General features: G+C 40.1%; 1 protein-coding gene across 1 annotated transcript in view; it reads left to right on the top strand.

Annotated features, from left to right (window-relative positions):
• The window catches only part of DIP2A (DIP2 disco-interacting protein 2 homolog A (Drosophila)), a gene marked incomplete at both ends in the record, with an annotated part of 57,132 nt that overhangs the window by 24,285 nt on the left and 12,738 nt on the right, over positions 1 to 20,109 (top strand). The window contains 13 exons of the mRNA XM_010021722.1: positions 2,204 to 2,332; positions 3,128 to 3,247; positions 5,266 to 5,463; positions 7,160 to 7,251; positions 7,476 to 7,586; positions 8,343 to 8,466; positions 8,724 to 8,833; positions 9,263 to 9,365; positions 9,849 to 9,913; positions 10,199 to 10,292; positions 10,727 to 10,846; positions 12,267 to 12,381; positions 13,462 to 13,601. Of these exons, the coding sequence (XP_010020024.1) occupies positions 2,204 to 2,332; positions 3,128 to 3,247; positions 5,266 to 5,463; positions 7,160 to 7,251; positions 7,476 to 7,586; positions 8,343 to 8,466; positions 8,724 to 8,833; positions 9,263 to 9,365; positions 9,849 to 9,913; positions 10,199 to 10,292; positions 10,727 to 10,846; positions 12,267 to 12,381; positions 13,462 to 13,601 (1,521 nt within the window). The remainder of the gene's footprint in view (positions 1 to 2,203; positions 2,333 to 3,127; positions 3,248 to 5,265; positions 5,464 to 7,159; positions 7,252 to 7,475; positions 7,587 to 8,342; positions 8,467 to 8,723; positions 8,834 to 9,262; positions 9,366 to 9,848; positions 9,914 to 10,198; positions 10,293 to 10,726; positions 10,847 to 12,266; positions 12,382 to 13,461; positions 13,602 to 20,109) is intronic.

A 20,109-nucleotide genomic window follows, 5' to 3' on the forward strand; every position in this document is an offset into this window, starting at 1 on the left:
GCATCTATTCAGCATTTCAACTTCTGTGCTTGTGTAGGGCTTCTCCTCCATCTTTGCTCCAAGCCTCATAGTATGTGTCAGTCTCTCTTGTCCTCTCACTTGATGGTTATACTTGTACCTGTGTGTACATCATTTCAAGTGTACAGTTTGAGTCACCTTAATGTTTAGTGGTGATAAGTTCCGTCTATAGAAATGCCATTTTGGGGCTTCCCAGTGATGAAGCCACCCTGCAGATACAACCCTAATTGTAGTTCTTGCTGGTGTATTCAAGGAGTGGAAGCTTTAGATGTTGATATATAATCACTGCAGGGTTTGTCAGTTGAGAAGTGTGGACTCTTGAACTGATACTGCACTATGGGAACCAGGTACATTTGACTCTGATTAATTTCAGTGCTGTGTGAAGTCCATGGTTTGGGACTTTGGTAAAGCTAAGGGAATAAAACCAACCAAAAAGCAACTCAGTATATAGAACACAGCAAGAGCGTTTCAGTTTACTGTGAATACATGGGCTTTCTAGATGCTCTCTAAAGTGTACAGATCAGCCTTACATACAATGGTCACCTTTTCTTTTTACTGGTTTTATCCTGGGCATTTGTCAGAGAGACAATGTGATACTTTGTCCTTCAGGTACCTTACCCCCATGAAAGGCATTTGTCCTTCCTTAGTACCCAGCAAGGCAGGTCTCTGCAATACAAAAATTGGCATTGCAGTAATGACTGCTGGAAAATACGGGAATGGCTTTAATTTTTCTTTCAGTGATCCCTCTAAAACTGCAAAGAGCTGCACTGGTGGCTTGTATGTCAGCCCCAGAAACCTGTGAACAGAGCTATGAGCACTTGTTATCTTAGTGCTAATCCCTTCCTCAAAAAGCCATATCACAAAGGGGGGGGGGGGGTGTGTGTATTTCACAGCTCTGCCTCCGTCTCGCTGTGCTTTGAGTTCTTTCCGCAGGATCTGTGGTGTGTTGGGGTCCTTCAGGGGGTATCACTGCAGAGCTGTGTGACCCCAAGCAGTTCCTCCAGCACCTTGTCCTTCAGCATTTCGTTTTGCTCTTTAGGATTCTGAATATTTCAGGCTTTCAGTTCTGTTTTTCTCCCGTGTTTGAACACTTCTCCCAGGTACTGCCATTTGCTAACCTGTGGTTCCATTCAAAACCGTTCCCTAACCTAGGTCACTATTTGGAATGATGATATTCCCTAAGGATTGTTCTGCAGCACAGAACTGTGGTGCAGTAAAAAATATAAGCATGTATTGCTTGTAGCACACACCGTTGAAAGTGTGTTATGTCTGGCCACAAATGACCACCTCATGCCTCAGGAAACCCTGTGTTAAATTACCTGTTGTGAGCAGCGTGTGTATATCATGTTGACCTCTAGACCAAGGGTAGGTTTAAGTGTTACAGGCATTCCAGCTGTTCTCACTGATAGATGACCCAGTGAAGAGTGAACTGTGTCTGTACCACAGCATAAACAGGAAGCTACAGTATCATTGTGAGACTGTTAAAAACAGGTTGTAAGAAAAGCTGCTGAAGGGAAACTATGACTGGTCTTATGAACTGCAGGTAACAGGTTTTTAAGTCATCAGTTCCTTTCCTCTGAGGCATCTCTCATCTCTCTGTGTCCATCCCCAACATGTGTTCAGACCTAAGTGCACTGTCTGTGCCACCTAAAATCTTTATCTGTATTTCTCAGCAGAAGACTTCCTCTTACAGCCTGCAGAATGTAGATAAGTGCTTCACGTTGTCCTCAGGCAGAAGCTCTATTCTTTTAAACCTCATGCGTTTGTCCATTTCTTTTCTTATGGGACTTAAAGTACTCATTCCAGTTTTGTAGACAGGCTTTGGCTGCCTGTATTTGTTCTTAGAGATGTGAGACCAACATTCTTTGTAGACTTGTGCTGTTTACTGTAATGCATCTCCTTGTGTTCACCTTGAAGTGATGGAGTGAGCAACCACTCTCTTTGTCAGAATTTGTTTGGATCCCTTTGAATGTTGGAATAGCTCCTCTCCACCTTGGAGAGACACAGTGGTTCCTTTCAGGATTTCCTCTATATCTAGAAGATTTTCGTTACAGTTTGATTAGAGAAAGCAGAGTTCTGTTAAAAACACATGAGAAAACAACAAGAATGATTTAAGAAGCAACTTTGGATATATTGATTCTTAAGATGACTGATGAGCTCCCATGTCTGTCTTCCATTTCTACAGACAATCACTCTGCACCTCCAGATGTCACCACTGGCCTGGTGGAACATTCACATCACGAGCGCCCGCAGGTTGCATCAGTACGAGGAGTTCCCAGAGGCTACAACAGCAGCATCTTGGAAACTGCGGATGGTGATTCTATTCTAAACCTCCTACTTCTCAGTCTGTGTCCCATTTTCTGAATAAGTGAATGTGTAACAGAGCTTGACACCCATCCTGTGCTACATCCCTGCCCTCCAAAGCTTTGTATGGTGTATCTATCAGTCTGCCATGGGAGAGGAAACTACTGCATTTCCCATGGTCTGCTGGTGGGAGCCATGTCCCCACTTCTGTATATTTCTACAGTAAAAGGCAATGTAAGCCTTTGTCTCACATTTTAATTTTATATTGCCTCAGAGCTTGAAATTTCAGTAACTACAAACACACACATTTCTGTTTAATTTAAAATAAATATATCACATACACAAACAAAAGCATTCAATGTGGGTTTGTGTTCTGATTATTTCTTGCTAGCCCTGTAAAATACTGCAAGATTCACTAGTTTTTTCCAGGCATTCTCACACTTTCAGAACTGAATGAATGTTAAGACATAACAAATACCTAGACTCTGGAAGAAGAGAGCATTCTTCAGGTTTGTATTGGACTCTCATGAAGGAGTCAGCAGATTGGAAAGCTGAATTAAAGTGTGAGAAGGTATATGCTTCACCCAGGTAGCTAGGGAGCAGCATTATATTAAAACAAATAACTCCATGATTGAAACTGTTACTGATTAAAGCTGTATTTTTTTTCCCAAACAAGCTGCTCATCTTGAATGACTCTCTGAAAGCTGCTCTGAGCTTGGTGTGATGTTGTAAGCAATGTGGCAGCATGTGCTTTAGTGTATGTTTATTAATACATGGCAAGTAATAAGTCTTTTCTCTTTGGCAGGTGTCCCAGTGAATAGCAGAGTGTCCTCTAAAATCCAGCAGCTTCTAAATACCTTGAAGAGACCAAAGCGCCCACCTTTGAAAGAGTTTTTTGTTGATGATTTTGAAGAACTCCTAGAAGGTTAATTTTCTTTCAGATACATTTTTCACTCCTTGTGTAAGTGGGTTACAAAAGAGCTGATACTCCTTAGCAAGTGCTGTTTTCTTTTCTCAGTAGAAAACTAGTCATGGTAGAGTTGTTACATTGGAGAGAGAGAGGTCATATGCTATCACAAGTGAGACACAACCTTCAACTCAACCCTTCTACTCAGTCTACTTATTCTCCCTTCCTCCCTCACTTTGGAAATTCTTCTGATTCAGCCTAATTTAGACCAGTGTGATGAGCTGGTGAACACTAAAGACTGTGATCCTTGAAGAAATTCATTGGTGCATCCAGAGATTGTCATGCTTGGTGATAGTCCCACCAGCGCTTTTTGCCTCAGAGATTCTGAACTCTGCCCTGTGGTCATCAGCAAATTTATAGAGGGTACTTTTTGGAGTAAGTCAGGGCATAGACTAAGTGTAACTGGTGGTGCAGTGGACCTCTGGAAGCCTGTGACAAACCTTTAGCTCAAAGCAGATCTGACTAGATCAGGCTGCTCAGGGCTGTGTCCAGTCAAGTTCTGAGCATCTCCAGACGTGGAGATTCTGCAGCCTTCCTGGCCACTTGCATTCAGTTGGTGTCTACAAGGACTCCCAAGCTTTGTAGCTGGTCAGTGCCCAAATGCAGTTAAATGAAAAAAGTTATTGCTAGTACATGGGATTTGTTATGATAATACTGTTTGCATGCATATTAATATCCTCTTCGTGAAATCCAGAAACTTTCCTTATTTTAGATGTTCAGAGGAATTAAATGCATTGAGTGCATTGTGCATATGTCTTGCCTGTGCTCTACATGAAAGGATAGTCCTTGTACATGCTCTGCAGATATTACTCAGCTAAAGCCCACTATTATTTTCTCTGCATGCATGTGTCTAGGCAGAAAGAAAAGCATCTCTAACAGATGTAGAAGATGCTTAGCAATATGTAGCTCTCTCTAAAACCAGCTGCATCAGCTAATTTTGGAGAACAGTTTTTGTTCTGGTTTCTTAGTCTTAAAGATTAAATGGAAATGTTGTTCTCAATGTGACATTCTTGATTCCTAGATTCTCTAGTATTTATTTGTTTGATGCTTTAAGATACAAAGTGATTGTGGTTCTAGTCTTTCACTGAGCATTTTTCAGGTTAACTTCCATTGAGGTCCATGTATGTCATTGTGGAGAATAAAGAGCATCACTTTAAACTGCTAATTGTAGTCATTGCACAGATTGAGTTTTAGCTAAATCCAACTATGACTTTATTTTGCTAAGATCAAGATACTTCACCTACTTGAGCAGCTTGGAGCAAGATTTTAACAGCAGGCTACTCAGAGAGCAAATGGCTTACAAACCCTGCAGTGTTCCACAGTTGAGAGAGATGATCCAGAAATCAAACAAAACTTGCTGTGAGAGGTACAGTTTTAGTTGTAGATAATCCATATCCAGAGCATTTCATCAGGGTTTCTTTGTTTAAAAAACATACTGTTATAGAGGCACAGTGTCATTCTTCATTGCCTGTTTAGAATTTGGTGCAGGAAAAATAAAGATCCAGTTGTCATTGAAGCCATTCTCTCTGATAATGCTTCTTGACTTGGTGTAGGCTGTCATTTAAATATATGAGCAGAACAAAAGGAGAAAAGACATCTTTCCAAAGCAGAGCAAAAGCATGAACTAGGGATTCAAATTCTGTTCCTGTGTCTAGATCCCTTGAATAATGTGGAATCAGAACTCTAAAGTGATGGTAATTACTTTTTGTGAAGCCAACATATAGCAGAGGAGTAATGATAGCTGTGAGGAAGAGGAAGGTAGGAACGGTTCATAGAATAATCTTTTAGGTGCAGCTTGCGCAGTCAAGGCCATGTTGGATGGGGCTTGGATCAATCTGGTCTAGTGGAGGGTGTCCCTGCCCATGGCAGGAGGTTGGAATTGGATGAGCTTTAAGGTTTTGTCCAACCAAACCATTCTGTGATTCTGTGCTTTTGTAAGGATTAACATTTGCCCTTTTCCTGTGCTCTGGTTTTAGTGCAACAGCCTGACCCAAATCAACCAAAGCCTGAAGGAAATCAAATGAATGTACTTAAAGGTGAACCCTTAGGCATGGTAACCAACTGGCCACCTTCTCTGCTGGCTGCCCTGCAGCGCTGGGGAACCACCCAGCCAAAAGCCCCTTGTCTGACAGCATTGGATACAACTGGGAAAGCTATTTACACACTTACCTATGGTAAGTATTGGTGATAACTGTAAGGAAAAATTAGGCAGTCCTTGTGGAATGAGCAATCTGCTTTACTTAGGAGGGACTGACTGTGCTCATGACATGCTTTGAGATTTGAATGCAAATTACTAATTCATTGTATGTGAAAAAGATTGTAAAGGAAGTTAATGAAGGGAAATTGTTTATGGTATTGATTCTTTACAAATGGCTGTTTAAAAATTTCAAACAATTGGGGTTTATTTTCTTTAAAGAACACTGAAAATAGCCTGGTGTAGAATAGGAGGAGAAAAGCAGATCACTAATAATGCACTCTTCAGAGTCCCAGAGTAGATATTAAGTTTCAGCATGGTTTTGCATGCTGAAATTGCTGAATGCAGTTCTTACAGAGAAGACTTGCATTCAGAAGCATATTAGGGACATTATTGTGGGAAGTAAAACTTGCCTGAATCAATGAACTAGAAGTATTGTAGTCAATGCATTTTTTGGAAGATCATTTTGTCACTAACTGCAGCATTTCATTCTGTGCTATGTTAGAATGTTAAAGTTTCTTGTTTGCATTCTTACAGATGAAGTGTGCTTACAGGAAGCGGAACTGAGCAGCTGCATTAGTTCCATTACTTTGCAGTGGTGCTTTGAGAATTCCTTAGAATATTGTGTTTAGTTTTACATTTAAAAGGAAAAGACAAACTGTAAAGAAGCCAAGCTCTAACTTGTATTTGGACTCTGCCAACTGCACAGAATGGCCAGTTCTGTAGAGAACTGCCTGTTTGATGTATCTGAGTCCTGTGTAACCTTCTCTTATAGAACTGGAAATTAAACAGGGAAAAAAGAAAAGTAGAATTGGAGAAGTTTGAGACTGACAAACACAAATTAACTGATGGTTGCTACATGGTCTGAAGGGATTGAGTGTGGATGTCAGTCCATGATAAAGACCCTCTACTAGAAAGCTGAGTTCCAGATGCATGCTGTTTGCCATGGCATGCTTCTTTGGGTGGGGGTTCTTGCCTTGATTTACCATTTACAGTGGAAGGGGTTTGCTATTGCTCAGTTTTTTATAAACAGGGTGTTGGGCTTTTGTTTGTTTGTTTGTTGGGTTGTTTTGTTGGGTTGTTTTTTTTTTTTAGTAAAGTTCTTCTGGTTTTGGAGGCTACAAATTAAAAATTGATTTTTACATCGTGTCAAATAAGCAGTTAGAGTGTTGCCTTTGTATTTAATAGCTTGGAATAATGTTTTGTTCTGAACTGTTGAGAGCTGTAGATCACAACTGAGCACTGAACTGGCATTTCACAGAGCCCAATATTGTGGCATTAATTTCTATCCTTTGTTTCTTAAATTTCAATCAATTTTTTGTCCAATTTAGGTTATGTTTTTTTTTTTATCCCAAGCACTTCGCTTTCTCTAAGAGCCCTTAAGAAAGAGCCTTATGGAGTGTCGTTTAGAAATGCAGTTAGGTTGTATCAGCCAGGCATTGTGTGTATGTGCTCACATGCACTAACCATTAGAAGAACTCAGTAGGTTTGTGAGGTGGGATTGCTTTCACAGCACAGATGTTCACTTTTCCACAATTACTTGCTCGTGTGCCTGTTGACCCTGTTCTAATTCAACCTATTGCCTAACGCATATGTAAGGCACTGAGATTTACTAATTAAATGTTAACGTTTTAGTTTTGTGGGGTTTGATTTCTGGAATGTCTTGTCTTCCTTAGGCAAGCTGTGGAGTAGAAGCTTGAAGTTGGCATATACCCTGCTAAACAAGCTAACCACTAAGAATGAACCACTGCTGAAGCCTGGGGACCGGGTAGGCTTCTGTTTGAATTGGTCTCTGGAGAAAATAGACAGTGAGGAACCAAAGAAAATCTTGTAATAGTGTATTATCACAATATTTGCTATTTCTGTTCCTAGTTTAAATATGAACCTGAGCATTGTCGCAAAGGTTCTTTTTTTCCCACAAGTGAGAAAGCTGCTCCCTTCCCTGAAACAACAACGAAACCCATTTCTTGTTATTCTATTGTATTTTTGTAGGTAGCTCTCGTGTTTCCCAATAGTGATCCAGTTATGTTTATGGTGGCATTTTATGGATGTCTCCTCGCAGAACTTATTCCTGTCCCGATAGAAGTTCCACTGACAAGAAAGGTAGGCAAATACATTCCACATTTTTATGGTTTCCTAAATAAAGAAAGTAGGGGAGGTATCTAAATCCCATAGTCTTTATGTGGTACCTCTCAGAGCCTGCACCTTGAAAGCAGTATGATGCATCAGCTGAGCTGCTCAGTGCACATTACATGCCTGGAAAGTGTTTCATATTTACTTAGGGAAGGGGGGAAATGGTATGAAGCTAGTAAGTCAACTACTTTAGGATATGTAACTGTAGAAATTGTTTTAATTAAATATTTCTGCAAAGGCATGAAAGTATTTCTCAGCGTGTAACATAGAAAAGCGCTTTTCAGCTCTCGTGCTGAGAAGTGAGAGCACAGGCAAGCAGAGGCACCATAGTTACTGGAAATACCAGTATAATCCCACCCCCATTCTGATTATTAGGGGAGAGTTGAAAAGGTACCAGCTCTGCTCTTCAGTGCTTCAGGACTCAGAAACAGCATCAAACCAGCTCTCTGTTTTACCAGACCTTACAGACATCCCTGTTGGGTTGGAGAGGGATGCACAACCACTGCTTTTGACACTATTTTGCTACCATTGCTTGCCAGATCTCTTGCCAAATCTAACTTAGTTGGCACTAAGCAAAACTAAGCCTTTTGCACATAGACTTCAGTCTTTTGTCTTCCATGTAAAGTCTTAAAGACTAGAAGTTCTTTTCTAAATACAGAAAAGTTACATTAAACTGTACAAAAGCTTCATTGTTTGTAAGTTTGCTATAATATGGTTTCTCTGTAGGATGCTGGCAGCCAGCAAATTGGATTTCTTTTGGGCAGTTGTGGAGTAACACTAGCTTTAACCACTGATGCCTGTCAAAAAGGCCTTCCTAAAGCTCAGACTGGTGAGGTGGTGACGTTCAAAGGTATGTTTTTAAGCTAGTCATATTTCTTTATAGGATAAAGATCAGATATGTCCATTGTTGCTATTAAACAACAGTTTCTGAGGCATACATATAAAGAACTGCCTTGATTGTCACATCAGTACTTAGTGCTGCTTCTCCCTGTCAGGACGGTGATGCTGCAGCTTTTGCTTGCCTCCTCTTGTTATCCCCGAGTACTGGAGGGGGGGAAATCTGATTTTTGGGACAGTAAGGACAGTAACTTTTCTTTTTCTTTGAAGGCTGGCCTCGTCTCATGTGGTTTGTGATTGATGGGAAGCATCTGGCAAAACCAACTAAGGACTGGCATCCGCAAGTACGGGATGCCAGTGCTGAGATTGCTTATATTGAGGTGATCCAGTATAATATACCTAATTTACAGTTACTCTGTTGTAGTTGTTGTAGTTTATATCCCAGCACATTTTCTTCCTTTAATCTCTTGATGCAATAAAAGAGATTGCTGTAATATTTTTAAGTGCGGAGCAAGGATGTTTTCCTCAAGGTTGCCAGGCAAACTGTCATTTGAGTGGTTGCGTTGAACCAGCTTGAAGATTGGGGATAATTTTTGGATCCCTGGGACAGTATGTTCAATTGGGATAGACAGTCAGATTTCATATGCTATTGGTGTATTCTCTAAACATAAATGTATCTTTTACGCTAGCTTTTGATTTCTTTAAAAAGCTTACTTCAGTTTTATAGTAAAATATCCTTTCAGTTCATTGCTGTGAATATTGTAGATCTTGTTGTTAATCTAATGCTTTTGTAAACTTTCTCTTCTCAGTACAAAACAAGTAAAGAGGGCAGCACAGTGGGCATTACTGTATCTCATGCTTCCATGCTGGCACACTGTCACGCATTGACTCAGGCATGTGGTTATTCAGAAGGTAAGTTAGATAGGTACAACTTTAAAATGATACTCACAGCTTTGAGTAGTCAGACCATTTATGTTGCAAAATCATATTTATTGTCTTTAAAAGAACCTTAGATATGCAGTAGTAGCTTTAACTGCAAAAGGAAAGACAAACTTCCTCATTTATAATTGGTGTGATATGAAGCCACTTGTGAAATGATAACCAGTGTGTATTAAATTGTTTTAACCTAAGATCGTTATCAATTTTATTCAAAGGCTTGGATGTTTCAGTCTTCATAAACGTGTGGTCTAACCATAACTTAAAGATGGTTGGTTGAAGTAAAGTAAGACACTTTCAGCTTAAGCAGCCTGTTATAGACAAGAAGGCAAGGGGAACATAGCTTTGGTTTCTTGGTAGTGTTGGAAGTTTCGTAGTTGCCTTACCAAATATTTTGTGTTCTTGAATAATCTCATAAATGTGCTTCTAAAGTCCTGATATTTTTTCCTTTGCTTTCAGCTGAAACACTAACAAATGTCTTGGATTTCAAAAGAGATGCTGGCCTTTGGCATGGAGTATTAACAGTGAGTATTGGAATGAATGAGAAAAAACTGCAGCAAGTTGCTTCTCTCAGTGGTAGAGTCTTGGTATGGGAATGAAGGAATAAACTCTCTCAAACTATTTGTATTTCAATATTTATATTTTTCACTAACAGGCTACAGAGTCATAGCTGATGTTTTTACACATAGTTTTCACTAACAGTTAAATGTAAGAGTTATCCTGTAGCTGTGGTAGTTTGTTTTTTAAGTACATGCTGTGTATTCTTTTGAGCCACTTGAAAGTTTGATTTGTTAATACTTTTCTCACAGAGTGTTATGAACAGGATGCATGTCATCAGTATTCCCTATGCATTAATGAAGGTTAATCCACTTTCCTGGATACAGAAAGTCTGCTCATACAAAGGTAACCCTAAAGTATTTTACTTACGGAAATGAAAATAATTGTTTGTATAAAATGTCTGCTGTAGCTGAGGCCACTGCTGCTTTATCCAGCTGACTTTCTTTGCCACAGCTTTAGGGTACTCCGTTTCAGTAATATATGTGTGAATAGATTCATTGCTGAGTGATGTTGATGGCTTCCTCTGATAGACCTTTAAAGAAACTCCTTTTCTCACCTCAGAATTGAAATTTACAGTAAACATTTAAATTCTCTAATCAAGTCCATCCGGAGGCATTGAGTGTACATGTGTCACAGTAGTTCAGTATTTGGCATTTGCATTTGTTCTCTAGCTTTGTAACTTGCTTCCTAAATTTATATACACAAAAGTGTTTGTGGAATTTTCTAATTGGTGTTTATTTTGTTCTTTGCATGCACCATAATTGTGTTTTTACTTTCAGCCCGTGTAGCAGTAGTAAAATCTCGTGATATGCACTGGTCACTTTTGGCTCAGAGGGATCAGAGAGATGTCAGTCTGAGCTCTTTGCGAATGTTACTAGTGGCAGATGGAGCTAATCCATGTGAGTATGAGTGCTTTTTCAGTCCAAGGTGAGCTAAAGCACACCGTAAATCACACAACTCTGCATCTGCACTCTAGGAGCTCAGCAGCACTGGCTATAGTTCATCTTCAGGAAAACACAGCAGCAGTATTTCTTTGCCAAGGACACTGGAGCAGAACTTCCATAGAAAATGTTCTGAAGGATTTATTCTTTCTGTAAAGAATAGTTGGCAACGTGATTTTTAAAGAGGCTTTTAATATTTCAAGTAAATCATAATGCCTGTTTCAAAAGTAGTTGCTTATATATTGCATGTAGACATATAATCTTTGAGTTGCAGTGCGTCTGATTCTGTACATGCCCTTAGGGCTTGTCTCAATCATATGCAAGGACATAAGAATGGAAGCAGTCACAGCCTCTGCTCAAAACCAAGACAACTAGTAACTAGAGTATGCAGTAGGTTCTTGCCTTTCTCTGACACTCATATGGTGGTGGTTCACAGTAACTTAAGGAAGTAGCCAGGAGGTGGTAAGAATATACTTTAGTTGCTTGATTTTGCTGCTGTCATATACCAGAAAATCAATAATGTTTCAGATTCCTTGCAGTTACATAATGAGAGGTCAGCAAATCCTGCTGGCAGAAGATGAAAGCCTGAAACAGTCTTACTAAAATGATATTTGTTGTAAGCACTGTTTCAGAGCTGATGCTTAAAAACTTGGGTAGTTCAGTCTATAGTAAAATGCTGCATATATGCTAGTGATGCTACTATTTTTTCCTTGTTGTTTGCACTTCTTAGCTGTATTTAGCTGTTAAATTCATTTTTTTAACTTTATCTTTTCATTAGTGCTGTACTCTTAGATAAATTTACCTGAAATTACACCTGGGATGTAGTATAATCAGTGAAGTTTGCTGCTTTGTGTTGTGTGCTGCAATTCCACAACTGTAAAATACAAAGCTGTAGGTGATGCCATATGTCTTGCATTTTGGGCTGAGTCCTAAAGGCCAGGTAAGGTTCTGAACTGAAATGAAGATATGTCAGAAGCATCTGATGTTAATTTCTAAATGCTTTGGTTCTGTGACCTCTACAAGACACACTGATCACTCCTATAGGAGCTATATAGGAAGCCAGCAGGTACAGTTACTGTTAGTGACAGAATATTCTGATCACTGAAGAACTTCCCATGATGTTAAGTATTACAGAGTGCTGCCAGAGAAAGAGAGTAGGCAGTTTAGAATTTCATGCAGTGAATTAGTTGTTAACCACTGGATGGTTTTCCTCCAAATCTAACATCTAATAATAGGCTGGAATGTCTTTTAGACAAGTATGTTGGTTTTGTGCATGGACGCAACCATATTATATAGCTGAGCATACACTTTGAAGTCCTGCAGCTCACCCTTTCCTGCCCTTGCAAAATGTTTCCAACTGTATGATTGTTCTTTCTAGGGTCAATATCTTCATGTGATGCATTCCTGAATGTATTTCAATCCCGAGGCTTGAGACCAGAAGTAATCTGTCCCTGTGCTAGTTCTTCAGAGGCACTGACTGTTGCTATTCGCAGGTAATTCTCTTTTCTGAGAAGGGAACTGAAGCATTTCTTGACTATTGAAATGTATCTGGTGTTAAAATGATAGTCAGAAAGGACCATCACCCACATAAAGATGCCCAAAGACTTAGAGAGAAATTGTTGAGGCTTACAGGTATCTCCTTCATTGAAGGATGGGTGATTTTTGTTTGTTTTCTTTAAAAAGTTTAAGATTTTCTAAAGATAGTCAGCTGTAAGGTTGGCATTTTCAACTGCTTAAGTGAGGTCTCATGCTCACTGTCGTTACTAGAGGGCCTTTATAAAATGCCCCCAAAATCAAGACTTATTTATTTGGGAGGAAGAAGATGCTGAATCTTCAAGTAATTGCTTATATACAATGTTTTTTAAACAGAGGGCTAAAGAAAGAAATATTTATAACTGCTCTAAAAAATACCGTTGGAATTCTGGAGATAGCAAGAGATGCTCTGAAGAAAGGAAATACTTCAGTTATTAGCAGATGTGTGGATAAAATATGCTGGGATTTATTGAAAGTGGGTTTGATCAAAACATACTTTTTTGGAAAATCAATTTCAAGAAAACTTAAACTTTAGAGATTTTGGAGAGCTCTTTCTCTGGCGGGAGAAGTGACATTTCCCAGTTATTAACAAATGCACTTAAAGAACTGATTTTTACAGTAGCATTTGGTACCTTTTGCTCTGCTACATCATGAAAGTTGAACACTTACACAAAATGGAGTTGTTGGTCTTCGATCAATTCTGCTCAGTGTAAGAAGTGCCAAGTCCTCCAAACACTTCCTCGTTTTCCCTGGGGTTTAGAAAATCCAGCCTTTGAACACTTATTCTTGGCACTTCTTTGCCCATAGTAGAACTAGATCCTCTCTGTAACATTTTAGAGCAAGAGGAAGTTAAGTGGTGTTTTCTTCTAGGTCTTTTTTCATCCAGTTAGAACATATTACCTGTCTTGAGCACTTGTTTGTTTAAAATGAGAAACTCTTACTTCTCTTAACCTCAGCTGGGAGACTTGCACGATGTTTGTGATGACCATATTGCCATCGGTCTGTTGATTTCATATCTGATTTGACTTTCTGCTTTGCAGACCTCCAGAACTGGGTGGGCCTCCTCCAGGAAAAGCAGTATTATCTATGAATTGTCTGAGTTTTGGCGTGATAAGAGTGGATACAGAAGAGAAGTTGTCAGTGTTAACTGTACAGGATGTTGGTCAAATTATGCCTGGAGGTAGGAAAGTATTTCATGTAGGTTTAAGCATATTGCACATCAGTTATATTACTGTTATACTTATGAAATAAATAAGAATGTCAAATGATAAATACCTTTCAGGTAGTATGACTTACATTTTGACCCGTTACTTAAACACTTGGCAAGTAAATACTGTCTCAATTAGATTATTCAGTGTTTTCAGTAGTGATTAATCCACAATAAATTCAAATGACCATAGGTTTTGGTACGGGCAGATGCTTTTGGCTGGTGTGCAGAGCTGTTTTATTATTCACTTGTTAGCATTATTGCTGACTGAATAACAAATACAGCAGAATAAAACAAAACGTAAACCATAGTAAGAAACATTCTGTCTTTCATTCAGGAGTGATAGTCCACATGTTAGAATAAAATAGAACAGAAAAGAGTATATCAGTTTGAAGGGACCTACAAAGATCATCTAGTCCACCTTCCTGACCAATTCAGGGCTGACCAAAAGTTAAAACATGTTATTGTCCAAATGCCTCTTAAACACTGACAGGCTTGGGGCATTGACCACCTTTCTTGGTCTCCAGTGTTTGACCACCCTCTCAGTAAAGAAATGCTGCCTAATGTCCAATCTGAACCTCCCCTGAGACAGCTTTGAGCCCTTCCTACATGTCCTATCACTGGATAACAGGGAGATCAGCATCTCCCTCTCCCACTCCTCAGGAAGCTGCAGAGAGCAATGAAAGTTGTCCTTCAGCTTCCTTTTCTTGAAACCAGACAAACCCTCAGCAAGGAAGGCATACCTTTGGTAGAAGAGATGACATTATGGAATACTTAAGCCCTCAGCAAGGAAGGCATACCTTTGGTAGAAGAGATGACATTAAGGAATACTTAAGCAAAGTGCACATGTACAAGTCCACGGGCCCTGATGGGAGCTTGTGGAGTCTAAATCCTTGGAGCTATTAAAAAGCTGTCTGGACATGGTCCTAGGTGACTGGCTCTAGGTAGCCCTGCTTGAGTTGAGGGGTTGGACCAGATGACTTCTGGAGGTCCCTTCCAACCTCAGCCATTCTGAGAGCCCCAGAGTCTGCATACCCCAGCAAACTGGATTAACCTCAGTTTCTTAATGACATCTGTTTGCAACACTGTGCTTCCTAAAGTAGGTAGTTATGGGTATTGTTCCCCAGCCCATTGGATGGATTGAAGGAGAGACTGTCTGTGGCACCTGGATGAACTTTAAGATCCCCTCCAACCCAAACCATTCTATGATTCTATCTTATGCTATTTCAGCAACTGCCTCTTCTCTGTATATCAGGGCCCTCATTTTGAGTAAGAGGAGGTAGGTGCTTTTCCAGTCTGCTGATAAAAATCTCAGCCATCATGTAGCAAGTGGCACTGGTCTTGTTTTGTTTTCCTCATTACTCGCAGAAACACTTTGCAACCAGTAAGGTTGGTGGTTGTTATTCTTACTGAACTTAAATTCACATTCAGTACAATAACTCTACTTCAGCATAACACTCAAGGAAGTAAGGTTGTAAAGGCAAGCCAGTGTGGATACAGCCACTGAGGTTAGTGTCTGTGCATTGTTGTATGGCCTTAATGTGAAAACATGAGCAAAGGGGGGAAGGGTGTGTGTGTGTGGAAAAGAGTCTGGTGACCTAATCTCACTTAATGGTTCATCTGAATGTTCAAATTCAGTTTTTTAAACTTTGCAAAGTCCCAGAAGCTGCAGCTGGCTTCCGTGTCTCAACAGAATGGTTATTTTTCTACTTCAACTAGAATACAGATAGTATGGACTGCTGCTGCTGTCTGATTTGGCTGTTCTCACTACTGATGTCCTTTTGAAACCCACTGAAATTTAGCTGTGCTCTTCTACTTAGATTATGGGTTAATCACAGGAATGTGGAGGGAACAAGCTTGCATGTCCTTCAGTTAGTCATGGATCCTTTGGTGAACTGACTGAGGTTGAACTTGATGGTGGTTCAGTTTTTGAGAGTTCAAAAAAGTGGTATTTGGTGCAGGATCAAAGGAACTCTTTCTTTGGATCAATTTATCACATGGAAATCCTCCTGGCTTTGCTGTAGGCTTGCACTTTGGGCAGAGGGTGCTTGACTACACTAAGGTACAAAGCAGCTTATGGTTGTGTTGCACCTTAAACTGCTCTTCATATTCAACCATTACAACTGTAAGTCCACTTGGTTAATCCTCTGTAGTGCATTTGCTCAGTGGCAGGTTCAAGTCTGCTTAATGACGCTGGAAGGATTAGCTGTATGCTTGTAGATAAATAATTTCGCCTTCCTCTTACATAGACTAAGTTGTTAATGAAAAACATATCCCTGTCCTTGTGAAATGCCTTGGAGCATTGTCTGGCAAATCTAATGGATCCTTCTGGTTTAGGATGCCATTGACAGACAGTTAGCAACACTGTCATGACTTTCTACATCAGTAAGAAACATCAAGTGACTTGTCTGATTGTGTGAGAGGAGAACAGTTAAATGTGTATCCATTTAGTGCCTCAAAGTGATATGACTTGTAATTGATGGCTATGGCTATTTTAAAATACAGCAGTAAGTGGCAAAACTTCTTGTAGGTTAAGTGCAGTTGGGCAACTTAATGAATTAACTCTTTTAAAGCTATAATGAGCACTGGGCTATCGGTATCTGGGGCAGATTAGCTTCAATTTGACCAAATGATACAAATTCCAGGTCTGAAGGTATATTTTAAGCAGAAATTTCTCTGTAAGTTCCTTAAGTCAAAAGATAATGCAGTAGAATTCTTTCTAGAGCATGATCTGATAACTTTGTCTTGACTGTCTGTTAAAAGAAAACCATTCAAAGTTTCCAGAGTAGGAAGAAAGTAAAAAGCCCAGCAGTCTTTTAGAGATGTACGCTAAATGAAATGAATGACTTAAGGAAACTACTGACTTATTTCCAAATGAGTCTGCATGTACATTCTGACAGTGGCTATACTTGTGCCTTTCCTAGTAAGATTTATGCTTTCTCCCATGTAGTATTCATGGAGGATGTGCTCTGTCCATTCTCACTTGGTGTTTGGCATACAGGAGAGAACATACCACCATTTCCTTTCCTGTTGCCTTCTTGAATTACTCCACTGACTGATGAGTCTTGCTCTTTATATGGTTTTGGGTTTGTATTTTTTCCTTTCCTTACATTGCTGTGCTTTCACCAAAGGCCTAATCTGAGTCAGATGCCATTCCTGAAGGCTTTGTCCCCATTGAATACACTGAAGTGACTAAGTGCTCTAGTCGTTCAAACATCTTACAACACGTTCCTGAATTTCATGTGGTTAAACATGCTGTGAAAGAAGTCTCCTAGCCAAGAAGTAGTAGTCATGCTGAGGTTCTCTCAGTCAAGACCAATGGTTTTGATCTCCTTACCCTTGAAGACCCCTGGCATACTTTATTGAGGTACCACCTGGTGAAAAGTCATGGATAAAGTGTCCACTTTTGCCCGTCTTTTCTTCACATCTTGCTATTTGTTCTGAGTCCACCTGCATAGGGGATCTTATTCAACAGACCCCTCGGCACCAGGATCATGTCTTATGTCACTGGTGTTTAACCCATAGGCTGCTCTTGATGCCACATTCTCTTCAGTTGCCTTGGCTGTTCACTTTCATCATCTACCGTGAATGCCAATCACAAGGAAGTGCAAGCATCCATGAAGAAACCTTCCCATCAAAGATAGCATAGGAATTATTAAGAGAGAACCTAGTATACATTCCCCTGGAGTCTTCTCTGCAGCTCCTGACGGGATGATGTTTTGCCTCTCCTGTTGACCACCTTGGGCTATTTTCCATGGTTTCTTTCTAGGACTGATGTTTCTAAGAAGCAATATTTGGCTCAAAACAATCATTAGTTCATTTTTTTCATATTGCACTGCTAAAGATGGAAGGGAGAGTAGCAAACTTCTCTGCCCATTGTTTGCCTCCAACTTTCACATCAGGTGGGATGCAACTGCCATGTCATCTGTCATCTTGGAAGCTTATTATACCTTATGCTTGGACCTGGATATGGATGCTCAGGGTATTTAGTTAAGTTTGCCTCCCTGCTTCTTCCCAACTAAGTGTTTCCATTGTTTTAGAGGGATCCTTCTCACATTCTTCCTTTGACGAAAGAGTAACCTTCTCTAATCCAGAAGATTTGTATCCCTACAGCTCCTAATCATACAAAGCCTGCCTCGTAGGAGGAGTGCTGCAGCAGCCACTTTCTTATACTTAAACAAAAAACTCTGGGTTATTGCCACATCTTAGGCTTCTGCAGATAAACTCCTGCATCTACAGTTTCAAGTTCTGGACTGTGACTGTACTCAGTACTTTTCCCACAAGTTCAAGGAGAATGGTTGGCATTTCTTAGATGACAGGTTGCTTACTCTGTCTTTCATCTATGGATCTCTTGGATGTTATTGTTTCCTCTGTGTCTCAGAAAATATTTGCCCAGATTCTGGTAGTTACCACGACACATTTTCACTGCAGAGGAATCTGGTTCCTTCATCTCAAGTGCCTGATTTGTGAAAGGAGTTGTTACAGAACAACTCTGTGAAGCTTTCAGTCTTTTTCTTTAGACTGTGAGTGTGAAATAGCAGTACCTTATTCCCACTTAGTCCTTAGAATTTATCACAGTCATCAGCTCTGTGTGTTCTTGGCTTCACACGATGGCACACTGCTTAACTTCTTCTCCTGGACATCTGTGGCAATGAGTGCACTTGTGATGGGACATTTTCTTCCAATTTAAATGTTGTGCTTTGGATGCTTGTGTGACCACCTTTAGCGTCTTTATTCTTGATCATCCTAATCTAGGAATTTGGCTTGCTTTATGCCTATTGCCCCTCCCAGGAAGGATTCAGGTCCTTGCACTGGACATCCCCATGTGTTGTTTCCTTCAAAGATTAGGTTTCTCTGGAAACCCTTCAGCAGTGGTGGTATAGAGGCATTTTATCCTGGTCTTGTAGCATTTTTCCTAAAGCTTCATGCTTCTAGAACAGAAGCGATAACTCAAGGCTGGAGTGCAGAGAAGTCCCTCTTGTTTTTATTCTCATGGACCCAGGCCTTTTAGGAAGACTTGTTTGCCTCAAGAAGATCCTGGAGTTCCGCAATTGGCACACAGTAACAATCCAAATGGATATCAGTTGCACACGGATCCACTATGAAACTGTGAGAGAAGAACAAGAGAGCACTTCCTAGCACTCATCAGGCACCTTCTGTTGGTGCAGGCTTCTGACATTCTTCTTGTCTTCACGCTGTGCTGGTCTTGAAACATTCCAAAGCTGAATCTAGTCTTCAGTAGGGCATCAGTGCAGTCATTCGTTTGCACAGTAGGATTCTCATCCTCTGCCAGAAATCTCATGGCAGGCCAACTGCTGAGAGTCATCATCTATAAGAATGTACATGTGGACTCATTAGAAGAAAGCAAGCTTTACTTAACAGTAATCAGTGTTCTTCGTGATGTGCAGTCCACATGTACATTCCTGTCCCATCTGCTTTTCCCTTCTTTCTAATTCTTTTTCAGATGCAATGCTGTTGAGAGAGACTGAAATGGTGGTAGATGCACTCTCTTGTATGTCACACATGAAGCAGGAAAAGAAGGAGAAGCAGGAATACAGGTTCTACTTTGCAGTATCACATGGCAGGGCAGAACTCTGCCCGCTGTTAGATTGTAAGTGTAGACTGCCTGTACCATACATTGGTTACTGGTAAGTTTTTTGGTTTGTTTCGGGTTATTTAACTTGATCAGGGTGATAGGATTGTCCTTGGGCTTCATGGATGGAGCATCATCTGGGGACTGTAGGTTGGGTTTCTCATGTTTGTGACTGAGTTGAGGATGTAGCATTTGCGTCTGTATACAAAGTGTGCTTTTCCCTTCTCTCTGCATCATTGCTTAAGTGTTACAGGGTTATGGAGTCCATTGTGCCTTCTCCCTCCATCTCCTTCTTCCTTTCCTTTCAGACTAGGAAAGGACAAATCCAGACTGCTTAAGCAAGGGCTCTACTTAGCCAGAGAAACCTCTGAGAAAATAGTGATTTCAGAAGTAAAAAAAAAGCAGTAGCCAGAGCAAAGCTCAGTGGGATGTTTGGTTTACAAGTGTGTATATCCTTGATAAAAAATAAGTATATTTCAGTGTAGGAAGACTTCTGAGATTTCAGAAGAAAATTAGTAAGGATAATAGCACCTTTTAGTTCTTCTAATGAGTTAAAGAAGGTCATCAAACTGAGGATAGGTATCTTCTTATTTTTCATCTTTACTCCCATACATGCTTGTACTTGATCAAACCATTCATGTCGAAAAGCAATTGCTATGGTTTTGGATTCACTTGCAGCTGATGGTACACTGTGAAGCACTGTAAGAAAAACAAATGGCATTGGCAAACTTGGATCTGTAATCTTGGAGAACACATTACACAGGCTCTCAAAAAGATAGAGCTCTCTTGGATGCTGTGGGTTTGCTATAGCTGATAGATAAATGATATTACAATCTTGAGCTGCCCATCAGTGGCAAAGCAACGTCTGTGTCAGCTGCTGAAGTGCAC

This window comes from Nestor notabilis, unplaced genomic scaffold (genome assembly GCF_000696875.1).
Source record: "Nestor notabilis isolate BGI_N333 unplaced genomic scaffold, ASM69687v1 scaffold2309, whole genome shotgun sequence".
In the NCBI taxonomy this organism is placed as follows: domain Eukaryota; kingdom Metazoa; phylum Chordata; class Aves; order Psittaciformes; family Psittacidae; genus Nestor; species Nestor notabilis.